The 25,361-nt window shown below is 35.3% G+C and overlaps 2 protein-coding genes across 3 annotated transcripts; both read left to right on the top strand.

Annotated features, from left to right (window-relative positions):
• The first annotated feature begins 4,295 nt into the window (after window positions 1–4,295).
• On the top strand, window positions 4,296–13,240 carry slc2a8 (solute carrier family 2 member 8). Its single transcript, XM_051676334.1, has 10 exons — window positions 4,296–4,622; window positions 5,803–5,965; window positions 6,323–6,529; window positions 6,839–6,938; window positions 9,172–9,383; window positions 10,400–10,549; window positions 10,640–10,748; window positions 11,442–11,618; window positions 11,805–11,950; window positions 12,170–13,240. Exons 1-10 carry the CDS (start codon window positions 4,537–4,539, stop codon window positions 12,314–12,316), a joined length of 1,497 nt encoding a protein of 498 aa, XP_051532294.1. The 5' UTR covers window positions 4,296–4,536; the 3' UTR covers window positions 12,317–13,240.
• A 1,681-nt stretch (window positions 13,241–14,921) lies between these two features.
• lcn15 (lipocalin 15) lies at window positions 14,922–23,058 on the top strand. 2 transcript variants are annotated; one of them, XM_051677677.1, is made up of 7 exons: window positions 14,922–15,143; window positions 15,551–15,690; window positions 15,832–15,908; window positions 19,186–19,296; window positions 19,397–19,498; window positions 20,994–21,018; window positions 21,758–23,058. In XM_051677677.1, exons 1-7 carry the CDS (start codon window positions 15,042–15,044, stop codon window positions 21,900–21,902), a joined length of 702 nt encoding a protein of 233 aa, XP_051533637.1. In that variant the 5' UTR covers window positions 14,922–15,041; the 3' UTR covers window positions 21,903–23,058. The 2 variants fall into 2 exon arrangements, with proteins under 2 accessions (XP_051533637.1, XP_051533646.1); XM_051677686.1 differs by lacking the exon at window positions 21,758–23,058 and adding an exon at window positions 21,601–21,715 and having other exon boundaries at window positions 14,925–15,143.
• Window positions 23,059–25,361: the final 2,303 nt, after the last annotated feature.

The following is a 25,361-nucleotide window of genomic DNA, read 5'->3' as shown; positions in this document are numbered from 1 at the left end:
CAAACAGAATTATTAATCTCTTTCAAAAACATTAGTTATTGATTGCAAATTGTACTGAATTGTAGAGTAAGTGGAAATAGGGTACTGATAAAGGGTAAAGTTTTAATCATAATAGGGTATAACACTGTAGTGCTCAGCATTTAAACACTATTAATGAACAAATGCAAGCAATTGTTTATAAATAGATCTGATATTTCTAGATCTGCTGTTAACCAGCATTTGTACCAGTTGTTTTCTCTTGACTTGCTTGCAGTCCACTTTGAATGGTTTCAGCTTCTGCTCTGGTCCATCCTCAGCTAGTAAAGCCTAAGAGAAATTTTGTGATTGGCTGTCATCCTTGGTAAGGGCCATCCTGCTAATTCTAGCAGAAGACCATTCAAGAAATTATGTTCTTGAAACTAAACATTGATTTAGTTGTATCATTACAACTACACTCACTATTATAACACTGTTATAAAATGTTCTGATGTCATAAAAAAAGACATATTTCTCAGAGAGTTCTTTATGAGCGTGTTTAATATTTACAAACCTTGAATCATTGGAGACTGTGAGCTTGAATCTTTGCCATAAGATCACATTTGACAAACTGTGTGGTCACAGAGGACATAATGTCAGACAAGGAGCATCATGGGAGCAAACACAACAGCAACGGAACCACCTAAACCAGCATAACAGTATAATAAACTCAATTTGAGGACAACAAATAAAGGCTTTCATGCTTTCTATCATTGCATTTAAATTCCAATCATGATTTTGGATATCTTAGATAAAAATATTATTGCTTCACAGAACAGACCCTTGGAGAAACACTGAACTGCAAAATCGTTGTATGTGAGCACCAGCTGACATCATCTTCTAAATGCCCAGAGTCCTCTTTCATCTCTCCCTGAGAAATTATTCTCCATCTCCACAGAACTCAAGCACTAAGTCCTCGATAGCAGCAGTGAAGTCTTTCAGTCGCCGATACAGAATCCCCCCATGAGGAGAATTATTAAATGTGCACTTTATTGTCACTTTGGTTAGAAAGAATCTCCTATGAATATAAAAGTAGATGGTTCTAGTGCATATCCCTGCTAAAAAGACCAGTTTTGACTAGCTTGAATTTCCATTCCGGTCCAGGCTGGTTCATGGTTGTTAGTGCTGGTTTAAGGCTGGTCTAGCAGGTGGAACAATGTACCAAAAAATACCGAAACAGTACAGTATAGTATAGTATAGTATAGTATAGTATAGTATAGTATAGTATAGTATAGTATACCAGCCGAAGACAGTCAAGAGTATCGGCCCTGAGCACTCACACAAGCCAAGCTATGAGGAAACATAAGGCAAGAAGGTTGGGAAATCATGTGCCTGTGCATTTGACATTCTGCAAAAGAGGAAGATTAAACATTGTGGTTTTACAGTCAAAGAAGCAGTAGCACTCAGTAATGTTGGACTTTTGGTGATGGTTGAGAAAGTTAAGGGAGAGGATATGGCTCCACCTGCTGGTGAATTTTCATGCTGGTTAGATGGCCATTGTAAGAGATAGTTAACCCAAAAATTAAAATTCTATTATCATTTATTTACCCTTGTGTTCACCAAACCTTGTTGTAGCCAAAATTCAATTTCAGTAAATTGAAAAGAGATGTTAGGCAGAATGACAGCCTTAGTCACAGTTTACTTTCATTGCATCTTTTTCCATAGAATTCTGTCTAACATCTCCATTTGGGTTCAATGGAAGAAAAAGTCATGCGAGTTTAGAACAACATTAGGGTGAGAAAATGATGACATAATTTTCAATGAACTATCCCTTTAAGTCAGCTGCATCTGACAAATCTTTGTGGGTATTTACACTTGGTTACTTCATGCGTTTTTAAAAAGAGAAAGTGTAAATTCCCACTGAAATGCATTCGAGACAGGTATAAATACTCTGGAGGTGGTTTGAGACGCATTCCAGATGAAAATCGGTCAAGTGTAAATGCATCTGACTGTTCAAGCTACATATGTAAACTTTACTCCGCCTAAACAGCACTACGTCAGCATGGGAAAAATGCAAAACATAACAGCTGCTACTAAGTATTTGCATAGTGCTCGTGTTGTGCAATAAATAATAACAAATCAACAGATGCACGTTGTAGGATAGACAGAACTTTTTTCTTCATTTATTTGATGCAGATTGCTGACAAAACTAAAACTAAACACTGACAATAAGCATAGCTGATGCGCATTGACATATCTTACCTACGACAAGCCCTGAGGGGAAAAATACACAGCGTGCGCACACACAGACACACACGCGCACTGCACAAAATCACTTGAAATCAAATAATAAATCACACATTTTAAATTTACTGGCCTGCATTAGCATAGTGACAGAAGTGAACTGATTTGCATATAGTGCATGAATTGAAGATCAGATTGAACATCTGTTGAAATCTGAACTAACCTTTTCATGTGATAAGGCTGGAAGCTGGGTTTAAGTTCTGCAGCTTTTGTGAAAGACTCAAGAGCTTCTAGGAACATCCTCACATCATAACGACACTGGCCCTGTAGGGGACAGTTAAAAAACAACACCTCGCACTTACACTGACACCTAGCGGCTTTGATGCAGCATCATTTAAAATCAATAGTTTTCAGTTTCAGATGCTATTGTAGAAATTTAGTATTCACAGTCAGCCATGATTACTTTAATCAATGAGTGAAAGTGTCAAATAACAGGGCAGTTACTGAGATTAAGTGAGTAGTATTCGGCTGGTCATGTGATTCTAACATGTGCGGACCCTCTCCATGTAGAATAAAACAGCTTTTATAAGGTTACTGATATGTCTGGAGTCTTTATTATAATGTGTGTTCATAATTTCCAACATATATTGCAAAACTACAATTAGTGTCTTTAGGAGTTTAACATTTTTCATGAGAAAAAGATTACTGAGTGCACCTTTAAATAGTCCTGTGATGTGACAACAGAATTTTTCTCCCAATTAATATTATGTCATATTATTAGGATTTTATGATGAAGTTTCATTTAGCATTTTTTGCTGTCACTCTTTAACATGTCAAATCAGCTACCCATTTGCATTTCTAGGATTACAGGAATTAGCATGCTAACATTGAGGATTAATATGTTCAGTTTGTATGGCTAGATACGTTTTGACAAATTCACTGATCTGAACAAATAAATCAATCTTCAGTTATATAATCAATTTCCAACCAAACTATTTCAATCTTTCGAGCTGCAAAAGTGATATATTTTAACTTTTAAGTGTTACATTTTGATATGTATATAGCCTCTAATCTGATTCCTAACAGCTTGTGAATTAATTATTGTACCTGTAGATGAAGGCAACCTTATTTTGTGGTTCATAGACTGCATGCATGTCTGTAATCTAGTGCTGCAGACTGAAAATCACACTGCTGAAGAGATGCTTCTGCTCGATCTACATAGAACTGAGTCTGCAGGCAGGTTGAATATGAAACACTTTTAATATTCAGGGCCAAATAATTTTTGAGTACTGCAGAATACAGTCCAGTATATACTCTGGCTGGCCTCTACCAGGTGTGGCTGGAGGAGTATGGCCTTTGAAAAACAGGACACAGCCTTCTCAAACTGGGCCCAGGACATCGCTTCAACACCTGCTTCATAACTAGATCAAGTATGCTTCTCAGTTAGACTCTATGATGGATTATTAGGTATTACTTATTATAAACAATTGTTTCCTTACTGACTATCTGCTTTCTCTTTTATTATGAGCTCCCCTTTATATTGTGGGGTCTGAAAACTGCTGAAGTATCCCTGGAGATCTGCTTGCTTGAATCAGACATGAAAGAGAATGATTCCTTCTAAATTAAAAGTTACACATTTTATGTTTTCTGATACATTATGAGTATTCACAAGTTATTTAATCTCTCTCTCTCTCTCTCTCTCTCTCTCTCTCTCTCTCTCTCTCTCTCTCTCTCTCTCTCTCTCTCTCTCTCTCTCTCTCTCTCTCTCTCTCTCTCTCTCTCTCTCTCTCTCTCTCTCATACATGCACATTTCAAATCCCAAACATTAGGTGTGCTCATGACAAGAGAAACAAGTAAACGTCACTAGAATTTAATGGCAAAAGAAGAAAAAACTTCACCTACAAAAACTTGTTTATTAATGTTTTAAATGTTCTATTAAATTCTGTGTGCAAAAATGTGCAAAAACATAAATGAAATCATTTTTATGGTTTTGTTACAGTGTGTTGAATATATAGTGAAATCTTTATTTTGTGTGCGCGTGCATGAAAGCACAAAGCAAAATAAAAGACCGGGTCTCTTATTTTGAAATCAATGGCGGAAGTGTTTTTATTACTGTCAGCGTGCACATCAGCTGATTTCAATGAGAGTATTTTTACTGAATTCAGCGTTTTCAACAACTTTGTGTATCACGGGATGCTGAAATATAAAGGCTTTAAAACTGCACTGGCTGTACTTCATGCATTTGGCAATTGTGATGTATGACATGAAATAAATGGCATTTTATCATTGGGGATCATAAATGAGCTGCTAAATCGACATTTTGCAAGTGAAGACGAGATGGATCATGATGAGGAGACCAGACCACTCTTGGTCAATGACGAACAAAGAATAGAGGACAGAGCAGAGCAGGACTCATATTTGGAGTAAGTGTTTTAAGAGTATTAATGTCACTTTTAGGGCATTTTGTGATGACGGATAATTACATTAACATTTAAAACTCATTCAGTGACATGTTACAAAAAGGTTTTGTGGCAGTACCATGGTAAAATTAATGTTCCAGATGGGAATACCATGATAGTGAGTAATTAGCATATTAATAGACATGGAAGGCAACTACCTTTAAAAATTATAAAATGGTATTACCAAATATACATGTGCAAAAATGGTATTACCATGGTGCCATATCATGGTACTTTTTTGTAAGTGTATTTATTATACTACTATATTGTGTACTCTAACAACATGCTTGAATATTTTCTAATATTAAATGGATAGTTCACCCAAAAATAAAAAAATCTCTCATCATTTACTCACCCTCATGACATCCCAGATATGTATGACTTTCTTCAGCTGAACACAAAGTTTTTTAGAAGAATATTTCAGCTTTGTAGGTCCATACAATGCAAGTGAATGGTGACCAGAACTTTGAAGCTCCAAAAAGCACGTAAAGCAGAATAAAAGTAATCCATGTGACTCCAGTGGTTTAATCAATGTCTTCAGAAGCGATCTAATAAATTTTGGGTGAGAACAGACCAAAATATATCTCTGTTTTTTTTACTGTACAGCCTGACAGCAGTTTCCTTGGCGATCATGATTTAAACTCGATTACACTTCCTATAGCATCATTTAGCGTGCATGCATCAAGCATTAGGAGGTGTAATCAAGATTGAAATCATGATCGTGCGTAGACACTGCAATGGCAAGATGTGCAGTGAAAAGGAGTTATATTTTGGTCTGTTCTCACACAAAACCGATTGGATTACTTCAGAAAACATGGATTAAACCACTGGGGTCATATAAATTACTTTTATGCTGCCTTTATGAGCTTTTTGTAGCTTCAACATTTTGTTTGCCATTCACTTGCATTGTATGGACAAACAGCTGAGATATTCTTCTAAAAAGCTTCAGCAGAAGAAAGTCATGTGCATTTGGAATGGCATGAGGGTGAGTAAATGATGAGAATTTTCATTTTGAGTGAACTACTCCTTACGGTATGTTGCCAGATTAAAGGAATCTGGCAGCTTTCCATAACTAGTCTGAATGTTTTTTTTTTTTTTGTTTGTTTGTTTGTTTTGTTTTTTTTCTCTCTGTCTCTCTACACAGTAAAGTTAGAAATGGGAAGTTGTACATTGCCACATTCGCAGCAGTTCTGGGACCCCTTAGTTTTGGGTTTGTGCTGGGCTACAGCTCTCCTGCTATACCAGAACTCTGCAGAATCCAAGACCAAAGACTGCAGCTCAGCACAGAAGAAGCTTCCTGGTTTGGGGTAAGGTGCTTTACAAATTCTGTATAAGTGGGGACCATACAGTAGGTTGTGAATGTTTTGGGTCCTGTTTTGTTTCTCGTTGTGATTCTTCTACCCATTTAAACTATTGCATTTAAGTCAGTACTGCAGCACAATGCAAGCAGTGCATGTTAATTTCAGTTCCCCAGATGTTACATTGTCATAGAGTTAGCATTGGAGGTGATGCAAGTTGCTGATCAGATGTTTTTTAATTACAAAAAGTAAGCTGTGAACATTACGTTTTTCACACTGCTATTTCTAATTTTTCCTTCAGTTGTCCGCCAAGATACTGAAACCTAGGGTTTTAATATTATAATACTATATTTTTCTGTTTTATAGTCTGTAGTGACAATTGGTGCTGCATTGGGTGGCCTCATGGGAGGATGGATTGTGGACAGGATCGGGCGAAAGTTGAGCCTGATGTTCTGTGCAGTACCATTCATCTTTGGGTTTACTACCATTATCGCCGCTCAGAACCACTGGATGCTTTACGTGGGCAGAGTGCTCACTGGTCTGGCCAGTGGAGTGACTTCTCTTGTTGTACCTGTAAGTATTGCCAATTTATTGTCAAATGGGCCTTTTGATTTGAAACAGTTCAGTTCACTTTACGCTAAAATAATATAAGGAGAGAATTAGATCATACTGATTTTGTATTTATTATAAAAGTATAAATTATAAATGAATTAATAATTATTGTTGTTGAGAACTGTAGGCCAAATGTAACATAATTACAATTCACCTCTATAGTATTTTTTACTGGTTAGCAGACTAAAAGGATACCTTGCTTTTTTAACCAAACTCAATGGGAGTTTAGATTGTTCACATCTTTTGGCTTGTTTTTCTCTTTTTCTCCAGCTTTACATCTCTGAAATGGCTCATGAGCGTGTTAGGGGCACTATGGGATCCTGTGTACAACTTATGGTGGTGACGGGCATTATGGGTGCCTATATAGCAGGTAGAGTATTACCTCAAACTTGTGACTGAATTATGACATACTGGTTATGAAATTTGAGTGCTTTTGAAAGTAACCGAGGTCTTCCAGTTTGTTGCTTAAGATGTTAATGTTTAGTCAGAAGTCACATTTGAAACTTTTTCAATGACATAAGCCAGATCTTTCACATATAATGTCTATTTTCCAGTGCAGCTAGCACTAACCCTTTAGTGATTTATAGTGGGATTTATTATACTATTTATATCAATTAAACAGATGAAGAGGTCCAACCTCAAGAATAACATATCCTTAGATGTGTAAATAATGTTCGGGGTTCGATACAAGTTAAGCTCTATCGACAACATCTGTGCCGTGCTGTGGATAGTTATGTCTTGTTCCTTCCTGGTATCTTTGCGTGTGTCATGACAAGATTACTGGTTTTACATGGTCGTGACAGGAGTTGAATGATTGGAGACAGTATAAGTGCACAGACAGCGTTGGTAGTTGTTGTGTGGTATACTTTAGAAACACCTAATAAACATGCAAAAAAAAAAAAAAAAAAAAATCTAGAGCAAATAGTTTTCCTTAAAATGTATGTCTTCAGATGTGGACAGTGGGACCAAGTTGTGTTAATTTTTAACAATAGAAAGTCAGATTTTTTTGTATCAAATTGTTTATGTTTCTAAGAGTGTTGGTTATTCGTGTTTTTGAGACGTTACAGACATGACAGCTGTTTTTTTGTAAAGCTGCTTTGGAACAATGTGTATTGGGAAAATCAGAATAAAAAAAAACTATACAAATTATTTGGCTTGATTTGACTTATATTACATATAATATATTATATATATATTTTTTTTTTTTACTTTGGCAACACAATCTTAATGTATAATAATGTATGGATATAATGAAGCATTTTACCAATCAGAAATGTACATAATTAATTCTGATACAAGTAATGACCAGCATCATCCAATCACTGCCAACCATGTTAAAATAAAATTATACAATGTAAATTCTGATTCAATGTACTGATTACCATTGTCCCATGTTTGCCAAACATGTTGAGTGGTCCAAACATCATCTGCAGCCTAAAACTGAACTTTTGATAGGAAATTTGGATTGAATGCACTTGGCTTCAAAGGAAAGCTTCAGGATGCTCCCTTGTACCCTATTTAGTGAATGACTTAACCTCCAGTGTGCTGTCTGTCTGCACTGGTCGCAGAACAGTTTGAAATGTACCTATTTTCATTCTAACTCCATATAAAGCATCTGAAAGCAAAAATTATTTTCTCAATGTAAAAATGCACAGTAAATATAGAATTTCCAATGAAAACCTTGTGCTATTGTCCACTATAGTGTACATTGTGTTTAGCAGCGTGGCGTTTTGTGATAAATTGCTATAATCTTTAAAATGGCCTATCGGATAAAACTAGAGAATCTAATCTTTTGACTCAAACAGATTTCAGTGTAAAAACATAATTAGGTTTCTTACCAGATTTTTTAGTTTTGTTGGTGTTTCTCTTAAAGACAAACTCCGCTGTGTCGTTTTGTCACATGACTCTGTTCATCGAAAGTTTAACCATTTTATGACAGCACAGAGTCTTCTGAACTGAGATCAGTCGGTTTGAATGAAATTAAATAATGCATTGCATATAGCAAAGCCAAAATGCAACGTCGCATGTGGACGCAGGGTCGCACAAGGTTAATATATCAGAGTACAAGTACAGAAACATAATGACGTGGTTGCACCTGCTGTGCATGGCGATTTTAAGACCTGTTTGAAAACAGAGAAACATTTTGGTGTTTAAACCATTTAATCCTAGCATACTTATGCAAATGCAAACTACTCGTATCGGTACTCGTATCGGCCGATACTTAAGACTAGGTGCTTCTGTCGGTCATCATAAATTGGTATCGGTGCATCTCTTCAAAGTAAAATGACAAAAACTATATTGAACCCGGGACATTCTTTTAAGCTGAAGTGTTTAATTTCAGCTGAAATTATTTGAATGCACAAATAAACAGCACAATGTTTTGATAGTGTCACAGTGTTTACACCTTTTTAGAGAAATCAACCTATAAACTATAGTTGTCTCTGCATATTAATCTGGGGTAGGAGAAAGTATTTTGATATCGAGAAAAGTACGCAGATCAGCTTTAACTCTTACTTCAACCCAGAAACAAATAGGTTTTTGTAAACTTAGGTAGAAATCAAATTATTAATATACACATGCAAAATTGCCTTTTATTTTCTCAGGTTTGTTCCTGGATTGGCGCTGGTTAGCCATCACTTCCTCCATCCCTCCCACACTGATGCTGGTGTCTATGTGCTTTATGCCAGAGACACCACGGTTCCTGCTCTCCCAGGGGAAGAGGAGAGAGGCAGAGGAGGCTTTGCGCTTTCTCAGGGGCCCTGATGCCCCAGTAGATTGGGAGTGTGCCAGAACAGAGGAAGCGTACAAAAATGAAGTTAGACATCACACATGTCTGATTTAACCCCAATTTGATCTATTTTATCTTCTCTTAATAGAGTATGTAAGAGCAGTGGTTATGTTTTTTACCTCACTTTGCCATAGCATTATTATTTAATAAATAACAGTTCTGTTTCTGAATACAGCACTTTGTTTTACAGTTTTACAGTGTGCATTGTCCCCAAAAATGTACATAATGGCCACGTTAACACCGTTAGCCACAGTGCCCAATTAAATTTTTTTCTGCTCAAATCTGATTATTTTTTTCCTTCAGTTTTGTTCACTTTTAAATGTGGTCTTATCAGCCACATGTCTGAAAAGATTGCACTCCTGAACTTGCCCGTATGCTTAAAACACTGAAATAAAATTGTTAACACTGTAATATTAATTAGGTAAATCAAGCATGCATTTTTATCTAATAAGTTGGATAGACTTACAAAAAAACGCAAGCAGTGCTCAACAATAAGGATTGCTGCTTATTTGAGCCACAAATGAGTTTTTTTCAAAATTGCAAGAATAACATTGATAGCCTTGGAAGCAGCAGTAAGATGAGTTTTAAAAAAATCTGTTTTCTATTGTATGCTATCCTTTTTCAGAAAAGCTAGTTTTTTTGTTTTTGAAAAGAAAGCTTAAAGAAAATATATGATATTATTTCTGGCTCAAATATATAAAAATATACATTGCTAAAAATAACATTTATAAAAAAACAATTTGAGTGGGGCAAGTGAAAATATGAATTACTGGCCTGATCGAGCAAGCAGAAAAAGTTTTGAATGACATTTAAAAAAAAATCAGATATGCATCCAATTTATTTCCACACATGAAAGTGGCCCAAATCAGAAATGAAAATGTCAGATTTAGTTTGATTTTTGACACTGTCATCCAAAAACAGATTGGTGTTTCACAGGCAAAATTCAGCTGTGATGTTAATGTGGAATGTCACCGTACATGAGTAGTATAGGAATGTACTCCTAATAAGTTTCTGAGATGTAAGTAATATTTGTTTGATTACAGGAGCAGAGCTTCAGTTTGGCTGATCTGAAGGACCCTGGTGTCTATAGGCCGTTGGGGGTGGGCATTATGATGATGCTCTTCCAGCAATTTACCGGCATTAACGCTATCATGTTTTATGCAGAGACTATTTTTGAGCAGGCTCATTTCAAAGTAAGTGTTTTTTTAATTTCTCCCATAAAGAGAACCTTTTACTGTTCATGCTAAATGCATAGTGCAATATTCTTTTTTTTTCTGTCACAGAGCAGCGATGTGGCCACTGTAATTGTGGCTGCCACTCAGGTGGTCTTCACCGCTGTTGCTGCCGTTGTCATGGACAGGGCTGGACGGAAAGTTCTCCTCATCTTGTCTGGTAGAAACATCTTTTATAAGCCCCATGTGTTAAAGGGATAGTTCACACAAAAATGAAAATTCTCATTATTTACTCACCCTCATGCCATCCCAGATGTGTATGAATTTCTTCTGCTGAACACAAACAAGGATTTTTAGAAGAATATCTCAGCTCAACCAACATTTTGAAGCTCCAAAAGGACATAAAGGCAGCATAAAAGTAATCCATAAGATTCCAGTGGTTGAATCCATGTCTTCTGAAGAGATATGATAGGTGTGGGTGAGAAACAGATAAATATTTAAGTCCTTTTTTACTATATATCTCCACTTTTCACTTTCACATTCTTCTTTTGTTTTGGCGATTTGCATTCTTTGTGCATATCGCCACCTACTGGGCAGGGAGAATAATTTATAGTAAAAAGGACTTAAATATTGATCTGTTTCTCTCACACATATATTATATCACTTCTGAAGATATGTATTTAACCACTGGAGTCATATGGATTACTTTTATGCTGCCTTTGTGTGCTTCAAAATTTTGGTCACCATTCACATGCATTGTGAGAACCTACAAAGCTGAAATATTCTTCTAAAATTCTTCGTTTATGTTAGTTTTTGGGTGAACTATCCCTTTAAGGAATTATATATATTTACTCCATTGTTGAAAAACGACAAAAAAAAAAAAAGTGAATTATCCTGTTTTTTCTCCCACAAGGTGTCACCATGTGTATTAGTGAAGCAGTGTTTGGGGTGTATTTCAAGTTGACTGTGATGAAGCATACTAACTCTTCGCTACTGAGTGTACTAACAGATGCTCAGGGTCCTCTGGCTGAGCAGCCCCATACAGACCTGGCCTGGCTTGCTGTGGGAAGCATGGGCCTTTTCATTACAGGTAACTGAAACTTATCATTGCACATGAATTATTCATACCCTATAAAATCCGTATTAAGATTTGCTGTTGTATTTGGTTAAAATTTACATTTGGTCATTTAGCAGATGCTTTTATCCAAAGTGACTTCCAAACGAGGAAGTGTTTTCTTATTATTAGTGTAGTAGCTTCAATATGTGTGTTCATCAGGCTTTGCTCTTGGCTGGGGTCCTACTCCATGGCTGGTGATGTCAGAGATCTTTCCCACACGAGTGAGGGGATTGGGCAGTGCTTTGTGTGTGCTTACCAACTGGACCTGTGCCTTCATTGTCACCAAGACCTTCCAGAACCTCATGGTGAGCTGACAGTTAACTCCACAAAAGCTATGAATACATAAGCACAATTCTGTCAACTGGCCTGAAAGTCTCTGACACTGGCCCTGGACTGTCAGATCATCATTATTGTAATGCAGTGAGATTAATATTTTGATTCAAATATAGTGAAAATGCATTGAATTATTTTGGGCAACAAGTTCTGAGTTGAAAGTGCTTTTATAAGCCTTATGCCTCTTTCAGGATCTCATAACCAGTGCAGGAACATTCTGGATGTTCTCAGCACTGTGTGCACTCAATGTCATCTTCACTGCTGTCTTTGTCCCTGAGACCAAAGGCAAAACTCTGGAGGAGATTCAAGCCCATTTCAAGGGAACTCGGCAACACTAAACAAGTTTTCTCCTAGAATTATTGTAATTAATGAACTAGTTGCATTAACCTGCTGGAATTCTTGCATGATGTTTGACATTGAGTCAATGTTTACAGATCAAATATGTATGCATATTTGATCAATAACATCCCTGTTGTCTTAATGTTGATTTGATATTGAATCAATGTGCAGTGGCTGATGTGATACGTTTCAGGCAATGTTCAGGAATTTTAACAAATGACTGTTATTCACATACTGTTACTGTTGATGCACCAATTTTATGTTGTCTATGTAATTCTTTTAATTGGTTTGAACAGAATGTGCATGGACAACTATTGATTTGACACACACTGTTTGATGGAAATCCAGTTTACATAAGCTTCATTCACAATATAGTTTTCAATTTCTCAATTTTTTTTCTGTATCAAGGCAGTAACCTTACTTTTTTAAAATAGAACAATCAGATTTAATTAATACACATCTCATATTCTGTAGATGTATTGTTATAAACATAATATAAGCTGTTTATTGCCACTTGTGTGTGCTTTCATACTTCCATATGTCAACTAAACTTTTTTCTAACCTCAAAAATGCACCTGCCTAAAATTCCTGTGTGTGTGCGTGTCCATCCCTTACTCCATTCAAGGAGCTAGCGAAATTAAATGGGACTGTCAGAAGGCACATAATGCTTCTAGTATTGAGTCTGTGGTACAATGATACATTATTGTGTAATTACAACAAGGAAGAACAATAACAGTAATGCCAAAGTAGATGACATGCCAAATAAGATTTTTAATTAAAAAGGTGTTTTGTAAGAGATTATTTTGAATATGCAGATGAATGAAACCTGATAAATCGAACAAGCCCAACACTGTGAAAACTTTGACAAGGATCTTTCCTAATTTTTACTCAAAATAAATTCAACTTTCTTGGTGCCCTCAGAACATCTGACCTCTTTGTTTTGCCTATTTTCCATCAATAGCAGTTTGCTGTAATGCATTATACCACATTAAAAACGGTCAGTGGTTTTATTTTTTAAAAAAATTCTATTTCTCCCTTTCTGTGGGGTTACAAGAAGAGACAGAAGCAACTGAGACGGCTTAAATAGAAGAACTGTGGCAAATTCTCCGAGAAGCTTGGAACATCTGCCAGCTACTAAGAAAAACTGTCAAGGTGTACCTAAGAGAACAGGGGCTGTTTTTAAGTCAAAGTTGGTCATACCAAATTTTGATTTAGCTTTATGTTTACTGGAATTTGTATGACGTTAATTTATAAATTAAAACTATTTATGGCATTATTTTTGCACAGTAATGTATATACACTCACTTGAGCACTTTATTTTGAACACTATGGTCCTAATAAAGTGCCCGACATGGTCTTTTGTTGTTGTAGCCCATCTGCCTCAAGGTTGGACATGTTTAGCAATCTGAGATGATATTCTGCTCACTACAATTGTACAGAGTGGTAATTTATTACCGTAGCCTTTCTGTCAGCTCGAACCGGTCTGGCCATTCTCCGTTGACCTCTCTCATCAACAAGGCGTTTCTGTCTGCAGAACTGCCGCTCATTGAATGTTTTTTGTTTTTGGCACCAGCGTGAGTAAATTCTAGAGACTGTTATGCGTGAAAATCCCATGAGATCAGCAGTTACAAAAATACTCGAATCAGCCCGTCTGGCACCAGCAATCATGCCACAGTCGAAATCAGTGAGATCACATTTTTTCCCCATTCTGATGGTTGATGTGAATATTAACTGAAGCTCCTGACCCGTATCTGCATGATTTTATGCCTTGCACTGCTGCCACACGATTGGCTGATTAGATAATCACATGAATAAGTAGATATACAGATGTACCTAATAAAGTGCTCAGTGAGTGTATATATTGGAATGCTGTTTAATATGATCTATCACAGCTTGTGTGGTCTCATTACCAGAGATTTCCTGCTGCTGTTTGAAGTGTTCGGCTATCTTTTGAAGCATGTGCAAGCCAACTTGCCCTGCCTGAAAAACAGCCAGCCAGTTTTCTGTCTCAGAAGGTATTCAGACATTATACCATATATGTTCAGTTCAAGGTTTGGGGTTTAATATCAGTGGTTTTCTTTCATTACAATCCTGTATGTGGTCTTTAAAGCCCCTATATCAGTGTACAGAGTTTGTTCTTTAGAACTTGGGACGCTGCTCTGCATTAGTGTAGAGCAATGGTGATTTTATTTTATTTTTTTAGATTGTTGATGTAACCTTTGTGTTGGCAGTTGAGTATGTGGGCCGATTGTGGTGGGCCAGTGCAGTTCAAAGTCCAGGGCCATTTTACACTCACAGTCTGTCATTGTAGAGCAACATTTTTAAGCTGAGTTGTACATTCACATGTGTGCGATATCCTTAAATGTTTAGTGCATTTTGCTGCCTGATAAAATGCACCACTGGCAGGTCTGACAAAATATATGTTTTGTTGTCATCTTGGTTCTTTTTCAATAATGTCTTCAGTATTTTGTTGATTTGTTGTCAGATTCTGTAGCATTGAAAACCTTAGCCTTGCTGTTAGAAAAGACTAAATTGATCACTTCCAGTTAACTGCCAGAGTTTGTATGGGTTGTGTGTTAGGGGCTGGCTTCCAGCATTTCACAAACATTCCCTTGCGTTGGCAAATATAAAATCCAGGCGCTTCACGGCCATTTTGTGGCAATATCATTAGTTTTGTGTTCTTTAGTTTTTCCATATAAGATAAGAACTCTTTGAAATTTCAACATGGCTCTGGTATTAATACTTTTGATTTGTATGTTGATGCTGGCAAACAGTTTCAACACACAGCATACTATTGAACCTCAACCAAACTTTGATCTGGAGAAAGTGAGTATGATGAGATTTTGATAGTCTTTTGGGTTGTGTGGCTGTTTTGGGAAATGTAGTTTATGCATTATGCATGTTTTCTATTTAATAGACCTTTTGGTTTAATCTGTATGTCCACAGCATGTCATGCAATTGTGGGCTTGTGAGAAGATAGCACAGCAAAATAAAAAAACTGTTATGATCATTTTTAACTCAAAAGCAAAAGGCGAAGAGGTCGAACAGCAGTTGGGATTGCAACATTTCACAATAGCATATTTGAAATCTATAGTCTTTTTTTTTTTCAAGATCGCCATATACTTTATTTACAAGACTAAAAATTGAAATGTTTTGTTGTACATTTAATAGATGTTCTTTTTACACTTGGGGCCCTAAAACTGCCACCTGTCTCTGTTTACTTCTACTACCAGTTTGCAGGTGAATGGTACCGGGTTGGACTTGCAGATGAGTCGCCCTTGTTTGCAATGTTCAAAAACAAAGTAAAGGTTTCTAAAGGTTCTGTGGTACCAAATGTTCATGGAAATGCGAATCTTACCATGTGGACAATGAGGTGCACTATTTTAATATTTTGTTTCATTATTACAATACAGAATCTCATATTAAGTGTAAAATATATATGGTATTGTGAGGGGGGAAATAAGTTTAAATATCTGAACCCTTTGCTAACCAGTCTCTATATGTGAACTGACAGACCATTTGGATGTGCCATTAGTGTTTATACATATGAGAAGACAGATGTTCCAGGAGAGTTCACTTACTTCAGCAAAAGTAAGGTGCACTTCCCTCTCAGTTATCTCTGTGGTCTTTTCTTATCACAAGATTACTACAATCATAGTCAGAACTGTGTAAATCTTGTAAATTTATGTATGGGCCATTCTACCAAATTAGTTCAAACTGCGGTCCCACAATAAAAATAACTATTATAAAATAATTAAGAATTCAGATATTGGATATTTCAGAAGAATATATTATGATTTATTTAAACCCAGTGCATAAATGAAGATAATAATAAGCTAAATATATACAATATAATTTATAAAGTACTTTCTATGAGGTAGTGACTGTCCCAAACCCTAACCAATAAATTGTAACTTATGAAAATAATCTTTTTGTTTTTTTAATTAGGTGTTGATAAAAATATATTTTGTATTTATTTTAAAATGAAAGGAAAATATGTTAAGTCTATTAAAGGTTTCATTTTTAAATAATTCAACTTTATTTTAAAATGCTGTTCCACGTTTTCACATCACTACTGAAACATAAAAGTTTTTAGTCCATTGGCTGAGCAAAAGTTTAGCCATACTCCTGCATTTTTGACTAGGAAGTGAGATTACACCCCTGTCCATCATGGCCATACAGTAAGTAGTTTAGATCACATCATTTCAAAATAAATGACTTCCAAAGTTTGAAAATGTAGTGCGTAATTTTAAAAATTGGCACTACTGAACACATTCTCTGCAATTAAAAAAAATAATAATAATAATAAATAAAAATAAAAACTTTTGAGTTGTAATCTAAAATATTGGGATTTAATATTTAATTAACTGTTCAAAGCTTCTGATTTTCAGACTTTGGAACCTATTTACGTAAAAATTATGGGATCAAACTACTCATCATATGCCCATGTTGGACAAGGATGCACTTTCTGGTTGTATTTTTCTTTAAGAAGTTGGATCTATTTTGCATTGATCTATTTGGATCTACAGACATTTTGAGGATACATTAGTGCATAGAAAGTCAGAGAGCTAAGGATTAATAGTAATGTTATTGTTGAGCTTTTACTATTTTTTTTTTTTTAATTATTATTTTTAACTGAAGCCACTTTATTTATTATTTTAAACTATTTCTTGTCTGTATGGAAAACAAGCTGTATGAGTAAAGCAGTCCTTTACCTTAATGACAATTCAAAAGTAGTGTCTTTAATATTTTTTATAATAAAACATTTGCGTTTGTAATATTTTATACATAAAACATTTTATTTATTAAGATTAAGAAATGAATTTTTAGGGAATATGATATAACCTTTCCAACAAAGTACTGTCATCACTACCGGAAAACAAAATTATAAATAAAATATGTTCAATTGCATCAATCATTAACTCTCAAAACAGTATGATGAAATGTATGTATTTTCCAGAGAATTTTAATCAGTCTTACAAATGGAACTTTAAAATGTGTTAAAATTGTTTTTTTAATTGATTTGGCTGTGAAAATCTTCTAAAAAAAAATCATAAAATAATCTTTAGAGGGGGTATGGAAACTAATTCTTAATGGATAAATATACATGTAATCCTTTGCATTATAGTATATTTCTGTGTTCCGGCATTGACACATTTTGAGAGAGGAAAAACATTCCAAAAAAGTCTAAAAATACAATATGAAAACTAACTGTACTTTAGATATGTGTACCTAAGATATGGTACAATATATATATATATTTATAACATGGTCTATTCTAATACTCGATTCTGATTGACTGAAATGCTTGTGTTAAACCGTTCAATGTACAGGTAGTTCCAGTCAGTTTGATCACCGTTCTATATTAATGTGCCCATCGCCTACTCTGCGAGAGTTTTATGCCTCTGTTCAAACTATCTCCAGACATGAATATAGTGAAGCAAGTTTGATGAGTCTCAGAGCTGGGATTAACTGTCACATCATTAACATATCATCATCAAGTCATGCAATGCCATCTTTAAATCAACCGTAAAGCGCTACAGGGGAAAAAACGGAAGAGACAGCCATGTTCATCAGCCCGTATTACTGAGGCCGACCTGGAGATAATTAAGAATGCACCTGCACTTTCACCTCACACACATCCATAGGGCTTGTAAGGAAAGTATGGTTTGACATTCAGCTATGTTTTGCACAGAGGGGGAGGGTAGGAAACCGGAACTAATCAAATGCATCTTTCGCTGTCTGGCAAGACGAGGCAAAATTATTTGTATTGTAATATGATAAACAACAAACATATTGCTGCGCTGCTCAGCATGTGCCGCTTTTATTAATGTAAATAAGACAGAATAAAATTTAAATATGATATTTTCTTAGGAGTGTCAACCCCAATATTATGTGGCTATTATTATTTTTGGGTTGTGCATTTATGTAAATTCACAGAGTTTTCACAGAATGTGGTCTCTAAAAAAAACTCAATTTTTTTTTATTTAATTTATTAAAATAAATGTAATATTATCGCTCAACGTTTCCCATGCATATAAAAGGAGTATGTCACTGTCATAGAAATGTGCCTGACATTCAACAGGGACGCAGCTAATGCACAAAAGAATGTACATCCATATTTCTACTCTTCTAATTCATTGCATGCAGTCCATTTACACTACCAACTTCTTATGAATGTGCTTTCTTTGTTTATATCACTGGTGCTTGACAGGGAATGGACTATATAATAGGACACAGACCATGCCGGAGAAGAACCTCAGAATTAAATTGCACTTGACCCAGCCCATTAGTGCTTTGCGTGAGCAATTTCGCCAAACCCACTTGCACCTAGACTTAGCGCATGCTTGCATGAAAATACCAAAACTTCATGGCCATGCCCATTGACTTTGGCTTTTGCGGGTATGACTTATGGCATAGCACTGCGTTTATCACTCTGAAAATAGGGCACTCTGAGTTTGAACCAATTTGGTTGAATGGTCCGTATATGTAAGTCTCAAGAGACATTCATATCATCTGTAGACATTCATTTGATTTAACATTCAGAATTGACAAGAGAACCCCTCCTATATAGATTAAAACCGAGTACTCAGCAGAAAAGAATCCAGAAATCTATCCAGAAAGAATAGAATAGAAACAATATAATGCAAAATACAATGACTACAATTCAATTGAATTCACATAGGTTTTAGCTTTGACATTTTATACATTATCTTTATAGTATAGAACTGTTTAATTGATAATATTTGCTTCTTTATGTTAATATTTACTTCTTAGTAGACAATTAAACTGATACATGAATATTAGGAATACAAATAGTTAGTTTAAAATAAATAACATGACATGTTGACTTTTCTGTCATTTGAAGGGCACAAAATAGTCAAAGACATCACAGTGGTGGAGACCAATTACACTGATTATAGTTTGGTCCTTAAATATAAGAACATGGACAAAGAGTATACTCAGTTAGCTCTTTATGGTAAGTCTGTACAGATGTTGTAAATCATATCATCATCAATGCTGTCATTGACTTACTGATAAAGTATGCTAATTTGTCAAAAAAAAAACATTGTTCCTAGTACGGTCAGCAACACCAAGACCAGAGATAGTTGAGAAATTCAGATCTTATGCTTTGTCACTGGGCTTTTCTGAGGAGGCTATCATCTCCCCAACAGATGTTGGTAAGTTTGTATATGAGATCAAGCACAAGCTTTTTATGTCAAACCACGGGCATTGCAAGACTCTGCTGCCTGTGCCTCAGTAAAATTTTACAGATAATTCCTTGTGTGATGACCTGAGAAACATTTTCCTTGAGAAGTTCAGAAATGATGTTCTGTATCCCATAATTCTGAACTAGCGGTGCTTGAGTTTGAATCATTCGAAATGATAATTTGAGTTGTTTGGAGCGGTTTCTCAGTCAGTAAAACAGTAACAGGATATCGCAAGCCATTTTGACATTTCATCATGTCTATAATTAAATTTTCACTAGTTAAAATATTAGTTCTTGATATCAGCAATGGAATTACTAGCAGTAAAAGTAGTTCTTTGCAGTAGTAAAAACGTTAATTCTTGATGTCAAAAAATGCCAATTACTTGTGGAATACCCTTTTTAGATATCAGTAAATATATTGTTAAATATGCATTACTGATATCAACAATTGGATTACAACTAGTGAAAATGCTCATTTTTTTTGTATTTCAACAAGTTAAATTTGGTATTTCAGATATCTGGAAATGTATTTCAGATGGCAATAAACTGAAGACCAATGAAAGATCTTAAAATGCTTTCTTACTAGTTACAATCACATTACAGATATCTGAAATTGACATTGCCACTAGTGAAAACCAAATTACTGATTTTAAACATTAGCATTTTTGCTAGTTGTAATTCAATTGTCAGTATCAGGAATGGACATTTGAATTAGTAACAAATGAATTACTGATATAAAAAAATTATTTTTACTAGTTAGAACACGGCTGATATGTGAAATTAGAATTTCAACTAGTAAGACAATAATTATAGATATCTGAAATTGCATTTTGAACAGGAGTGATTGGCAGATCATTGTGAAATTCTACTAGTTAACATGCAGTTACTAATATCAATTAATTATGTTTATCAATTGAATGGGTGTTGCTGCAGGTGACGTCATTTTTTTATATCAAGAATTAAAATTTTTACTGGTGCAAACTTAATTACTGATATCAAAAATTAGCACTTTCACTGGTAGTAATTCCACTGCAGATGTCAAGAATTTGAACTAGTGTAAATTGAACTGTAGATATCTATAATTCATGTCCTGCACACGATTTATTGTCAAAAGGGCTTGCAATAAACTGGTACACTTTTTTTACTTCATGGGGGACCTGTGCCCCAGTACTGCTAAAAGACTAGAAATGCCACTGTGTCAAACAGTCACATAAACTGCAAAGAAAAGGAAAGAACTGCACTGAGATTAATGTTGATCTATGTGACGTTCTGACCTTAAATATGCCCTCTTAAGTTTGCTGAATAAACACCATGCCCACACACAGAAAAAGCACATAACTCTTATCAGTAACGAATCTCAGTGGTAGAGTTCTGTTTTTATGGTTTAAAAATAATACAAAAATGTCTAAATATTTTTTATACATTGTCTCTCTCTCTCTCTCTCTCTCTCTCTCTCTCTCTTGAAGATCCTTGTCCCATTCTAGAGCCAAGGTATGCATTTACCATTTCCTCATACATAGGGGGGACCAGGGCTATAGCTGTCTGTTAAGGTGCTTACCTTAAAGTTTTGGCTATGGAGATATTGAACATTTCCACCATTGTCATTGCCTGAGGAAAAAAGCAGTGTTTGAATTGAGTTTAACTGTTGCTTCATGTTCTTTCTTAACTCAATTCTCTGCTGTAACTTGCTATGTTGTCTCTGCTCCATACTATGTTCATTAAATACGCTACATCTCTGACCTTCTCACTGTCAGGACCGTTGTTAGTTTAAAGGACAAAATTCACAAAATTATTCTAATTTAAGAGTGTTTTGAACTGGGTGTTTGAAATGAACACACAAAACCACTACTAGTGAAAACAAACATTTGTGTACTTGGCTTTTGACTCAGAACCTTAGATCCTAGTTAGTGAGATGTATAGGCTATGTCCTTGTGACAACCCCTTGTGACAACTAGCCCCGGTCTCCCCTATAGCTGAAATACATGGGTCTATTTATATTTTCTGGTTTTAAAGCCCATTGTAAACCTTCTTTTGTCAAATTTAAAATATACACCACTGTTCATTCACCTGCAGGAATACAACAGAATTCAAAGAGGAGAAATCTGCACAAACAACTAATCAATCAGTCTTTGACACTGAAAATGTTTCCAAAGTGTGATTGGATATTAAAAACATTCTATGTAACTCACTTTAACTTTATAACTAACTTTATACTTTCACCATCTTTCAGCCAGCTGTGGAGTGAAACCTTTGGTTACATATATTCAGTTTTGTTACACATTTGGGGAACAGTGTTTTTTTTAACGAAAACAATCATTGGAGAAATGAAGCAATATAACATTGGCAATGTAACACAGTTTGTGCTGCAGTCTTAAAATCACCAGATGGCGCTGTTGTAACAAAACACAATCAACCAGCAACCACGTCACCTCCGGATTTCATGTATTCATACGACACATTTCTTTTTACACCTGAACAGTGCTACTAATAATGGACATGTATTACTGTGGTTGGGTTAAATGTTTACAGATCATTTGTCAAATTATTGTGATAATTCCACAGTTCCACTGTATTTTGGGATGTTTAGCGACTGTTGACTGCTTTTGCAATACAAAGACCCAGATACTTGTTTTAAGTTGATGATGCCACATGTTGCCACACAAATAATTCATTATCAATAAGACAGTTTAATAAAAATGATAATACATTACATAGATTTATAATAATTACAATTATGATTGTATGTTGTTAGAACTGTTATTTGACAGTTTTGACAAGGAGCACATTTAGAGTGATTCTCACAAAACCTGTCAAGAAAATGGCATGGTTATATTTTACTCAAAAATAATAATAATAATATAGGAATTCTGTATATTAATAGGAAGTAAAATTTTCTATATATATAAATGAACCCACTTTTAAGGGTCATTTTGTTTTGATGTTGTTGTTTTGGGTTTTTTTTTTTTTTTTTGTGGTTTTTTTTTGTTTTTTACATTATTTTCATGATAGTTACGCACATTTTACCCCCCCCCCCCAGTTATTATAACCTCAATGCAAAAAAAAATAAATAAATAATAATAAAAAAAAAAATGGTCTGTATGATATATTATTTAATTTGTAAATATTTAAACATCACAGGAGTACTTCCTTGGTACTGCCTTTAATTTTCGTTTTTAATAAATAAAAATGGTAATGAGAATTGGGGGTTCAAATATGCTTAAAAAGTGTCCTGAAAATAATGTCACAATGCAAAAAATCTTAATGTCCTAAAAACAGACTTCATTTATTCTGTGCAAGATAAATGTGACCAGGACATTTTCATTCAAATTGTTATGGATAAGGTGTGTTAGTCTGTCTTTTAACAACATGTCAACATTTGAATCTGAAGTATTCAGAACATCACAGAAAATGTAGTAGATGTTTTTCACACGATGTAAAAATTTTAAATGCTGGGTGTACAAATTTTAAGAGGAAGCCAAGCAACTTATGAAGCCATTCAAAATGGATACTTCATTAAATGGATAAAACATGTACACGTTGCTTTTTCTCAATATGAATCTACAGGCACTATTCAGAGATGCTTGGTTACAGGTATAATACATGCTCTGTACACCTGTCCACACATTATATCTTTGTTAAAAAGAATAAGGGACCTGAACAGGTTTGATAATACTGTAATCTGAGCAGATTCCTGAGTGGTGCAGCTAATTTTCTTCTCATTGATAGATATATTTATTCTCTTTAGCTAGGAAAAGTTCCCCACAAATTGAAACACTAATACAAGTTATTAAAATTTTACACAGAAAGAAGATATTCAAAGAAAGAACATTTAAAAAAATAAAGAAATGCATTCTCTTATGTGATTTGGCAGTGAAGACATCCCTTATTATGAGAAGTTCACTTGCAGTGCAAAAAGTCTTCAGATTTCATTCATTAGAGAATTTGGTATAAATAATTTAATAAACAAGTTAACTTTTATAAGTCCACTTTTTCTTTTTTCTTTTTTTTTTTTTTTCTTTTTTACTTTTTTCCAAAATAAAGAAATAGTGAAAACACAATGAATTTTTAAGGGACAAATGGATGGATAGCTAAACAGATGTATGCAGCACAGTCTTTTGCTATAGACAGTTCATAACATGTTTGGCAGTGTACTGTACATTCATCATGTTTGGCAATGTACTGTACATATCATACCCTTCCTCTCTGAGCATGCTACACAACTCCTTGTCCAGGCTCTTGCTATATCTAGACTGGACTACTGTAATGCTCTTCTGGCAGGACTTCATACATGAAAAATCAGACCTTTGCAATGAATCAGAATGCGGCGGCACGATTGGTCAAATTCTTAAAGCTTAAGATCAACGGGTGAGCGGTGCCTCGTGGTACTTTTTCACAGAGGCACAAAATTACTTTCCCAGACCTTCCAAATCCCCATCTGAGCAGCTGATTCTCTAGCCACCTTCAAACATCTAAAGACGTATCTCTTTCATGAGCACTTTACCCAATCCTACAAGTCTTCATTCTTCTCTACTAAAAACAAAACAAAACAATTCTAAATTCATTCTTGTTCACCACTGTCTCTCACCTTTCTCCTTGTGCTTCTCTAAGCAATTTGAAACTTTTTATTACAGCACTTTTCTTATTACTGCCTCCTTAGGTTGAATCTCTTCTATTGCACTCTTCATTTGTAAGTCGTTTTGGATAACAGCATCTACTAAATTAATAAATGTAAATGTACACTGATTTTGAGGCAATGGGAGCACAAGCCATAGAAGCATGTTCCTTTTCATATGGTATAAAAATATCAGAATCAGAATGAGCTATAATGCCAAGTATGCTTACACATACAAGGAATTTGTCTTGGTGACAGAAGCTTCCAGTGCACAAACAATACAACAACAAGACAGAGATAATAAAAAAAAAAAAAATAGAATAAAAATAAAAAGTGAATAGAAAATATAAGTATATATAGAAATATACAATAAGACAAATATATATACTGTGTATATATATATATATATATATATATATATATACGTATTTACAAATACAAATCTGTTATAAACAGATACTGCAAGGGAATGTAATGGCAGAAGAGGTAGGCTATGTTGGATAAATATAAATAGACTAAGCTGCGTATTGCACATAATTATTGTTCAATGTCGCAGTTTAAACTGTTCATGAGATGGATAGCCTGAGGAAAAAACTGTTCTTGTGCCTGATAGTTCTGGTGCTCAGTGCTCTGTAGCGCCGGCCAAAAGGTAGTGGGTTGGGTGAGTGGGGTCCAGAGTGATTTTTCCAGCCCTTTTCCTCACTCTGGAAGTGTACAGTTCTTGAAGGGAGGGCTTCCGAACTGTCCTTTGTAGTCTTCTGATGTCTGATTTTGTAGCTGAACCAAACCAGACAGTTACTGAAGTGCAGAGGACAGACTCAATGACTGCTGAGTAGAACTGTATCAGCAGCGCCTGTGGCAGGTTGAATTTCCTCAACTGGCAAAGGAAGTACAACCTCTGCTGGGCCTTTTTCACAGTGGAGTCAATGTGAGTCTCCCACTTCAGGTCCAGTGAGATGGTAGAGCCCAGGAACCTGAATGACTCCACTGCCGCCACAGTACTGTTCAGAATGGTGAGCGGGGTCAATGTTGGGGTGTTCCTCCTAAAGTCCACTATCATCTCCACTGTTTTCAACATGTTCAGGTCCAGGTTGTTTTTACTGCACCAGACAGCCAGCTGTTCAACCTCCCTTCTGTATGCAGACTCATCGTCATCCTGGATGAGGCTGATGACAGTAGTGTCATCTGAAATCTTCAGGAGCTTGACAGAGGGGTCCTTGGC

The sequence above is a fragment of the Myxocyprinus asiaticus genome, chromosome 3, assembly GCF_019703515.2.
Source record: "Myxocyprinus asiaticus isolate MX2 ecotype Aquarium Trade chromosome 3, UBuf_Myxa_2, whole genome shotgun sequence".
Classification (NCBI taxonomy): Eukaryota; Metazoa; Chordata; class Actinopteri; order Cypriniformes; family Catostomidae; genus Myxocyprinus; species Myxocyprinus asiaticus.
This window is presented reverse-complemented; position numbering and strand designations above follow the sequence as displayed.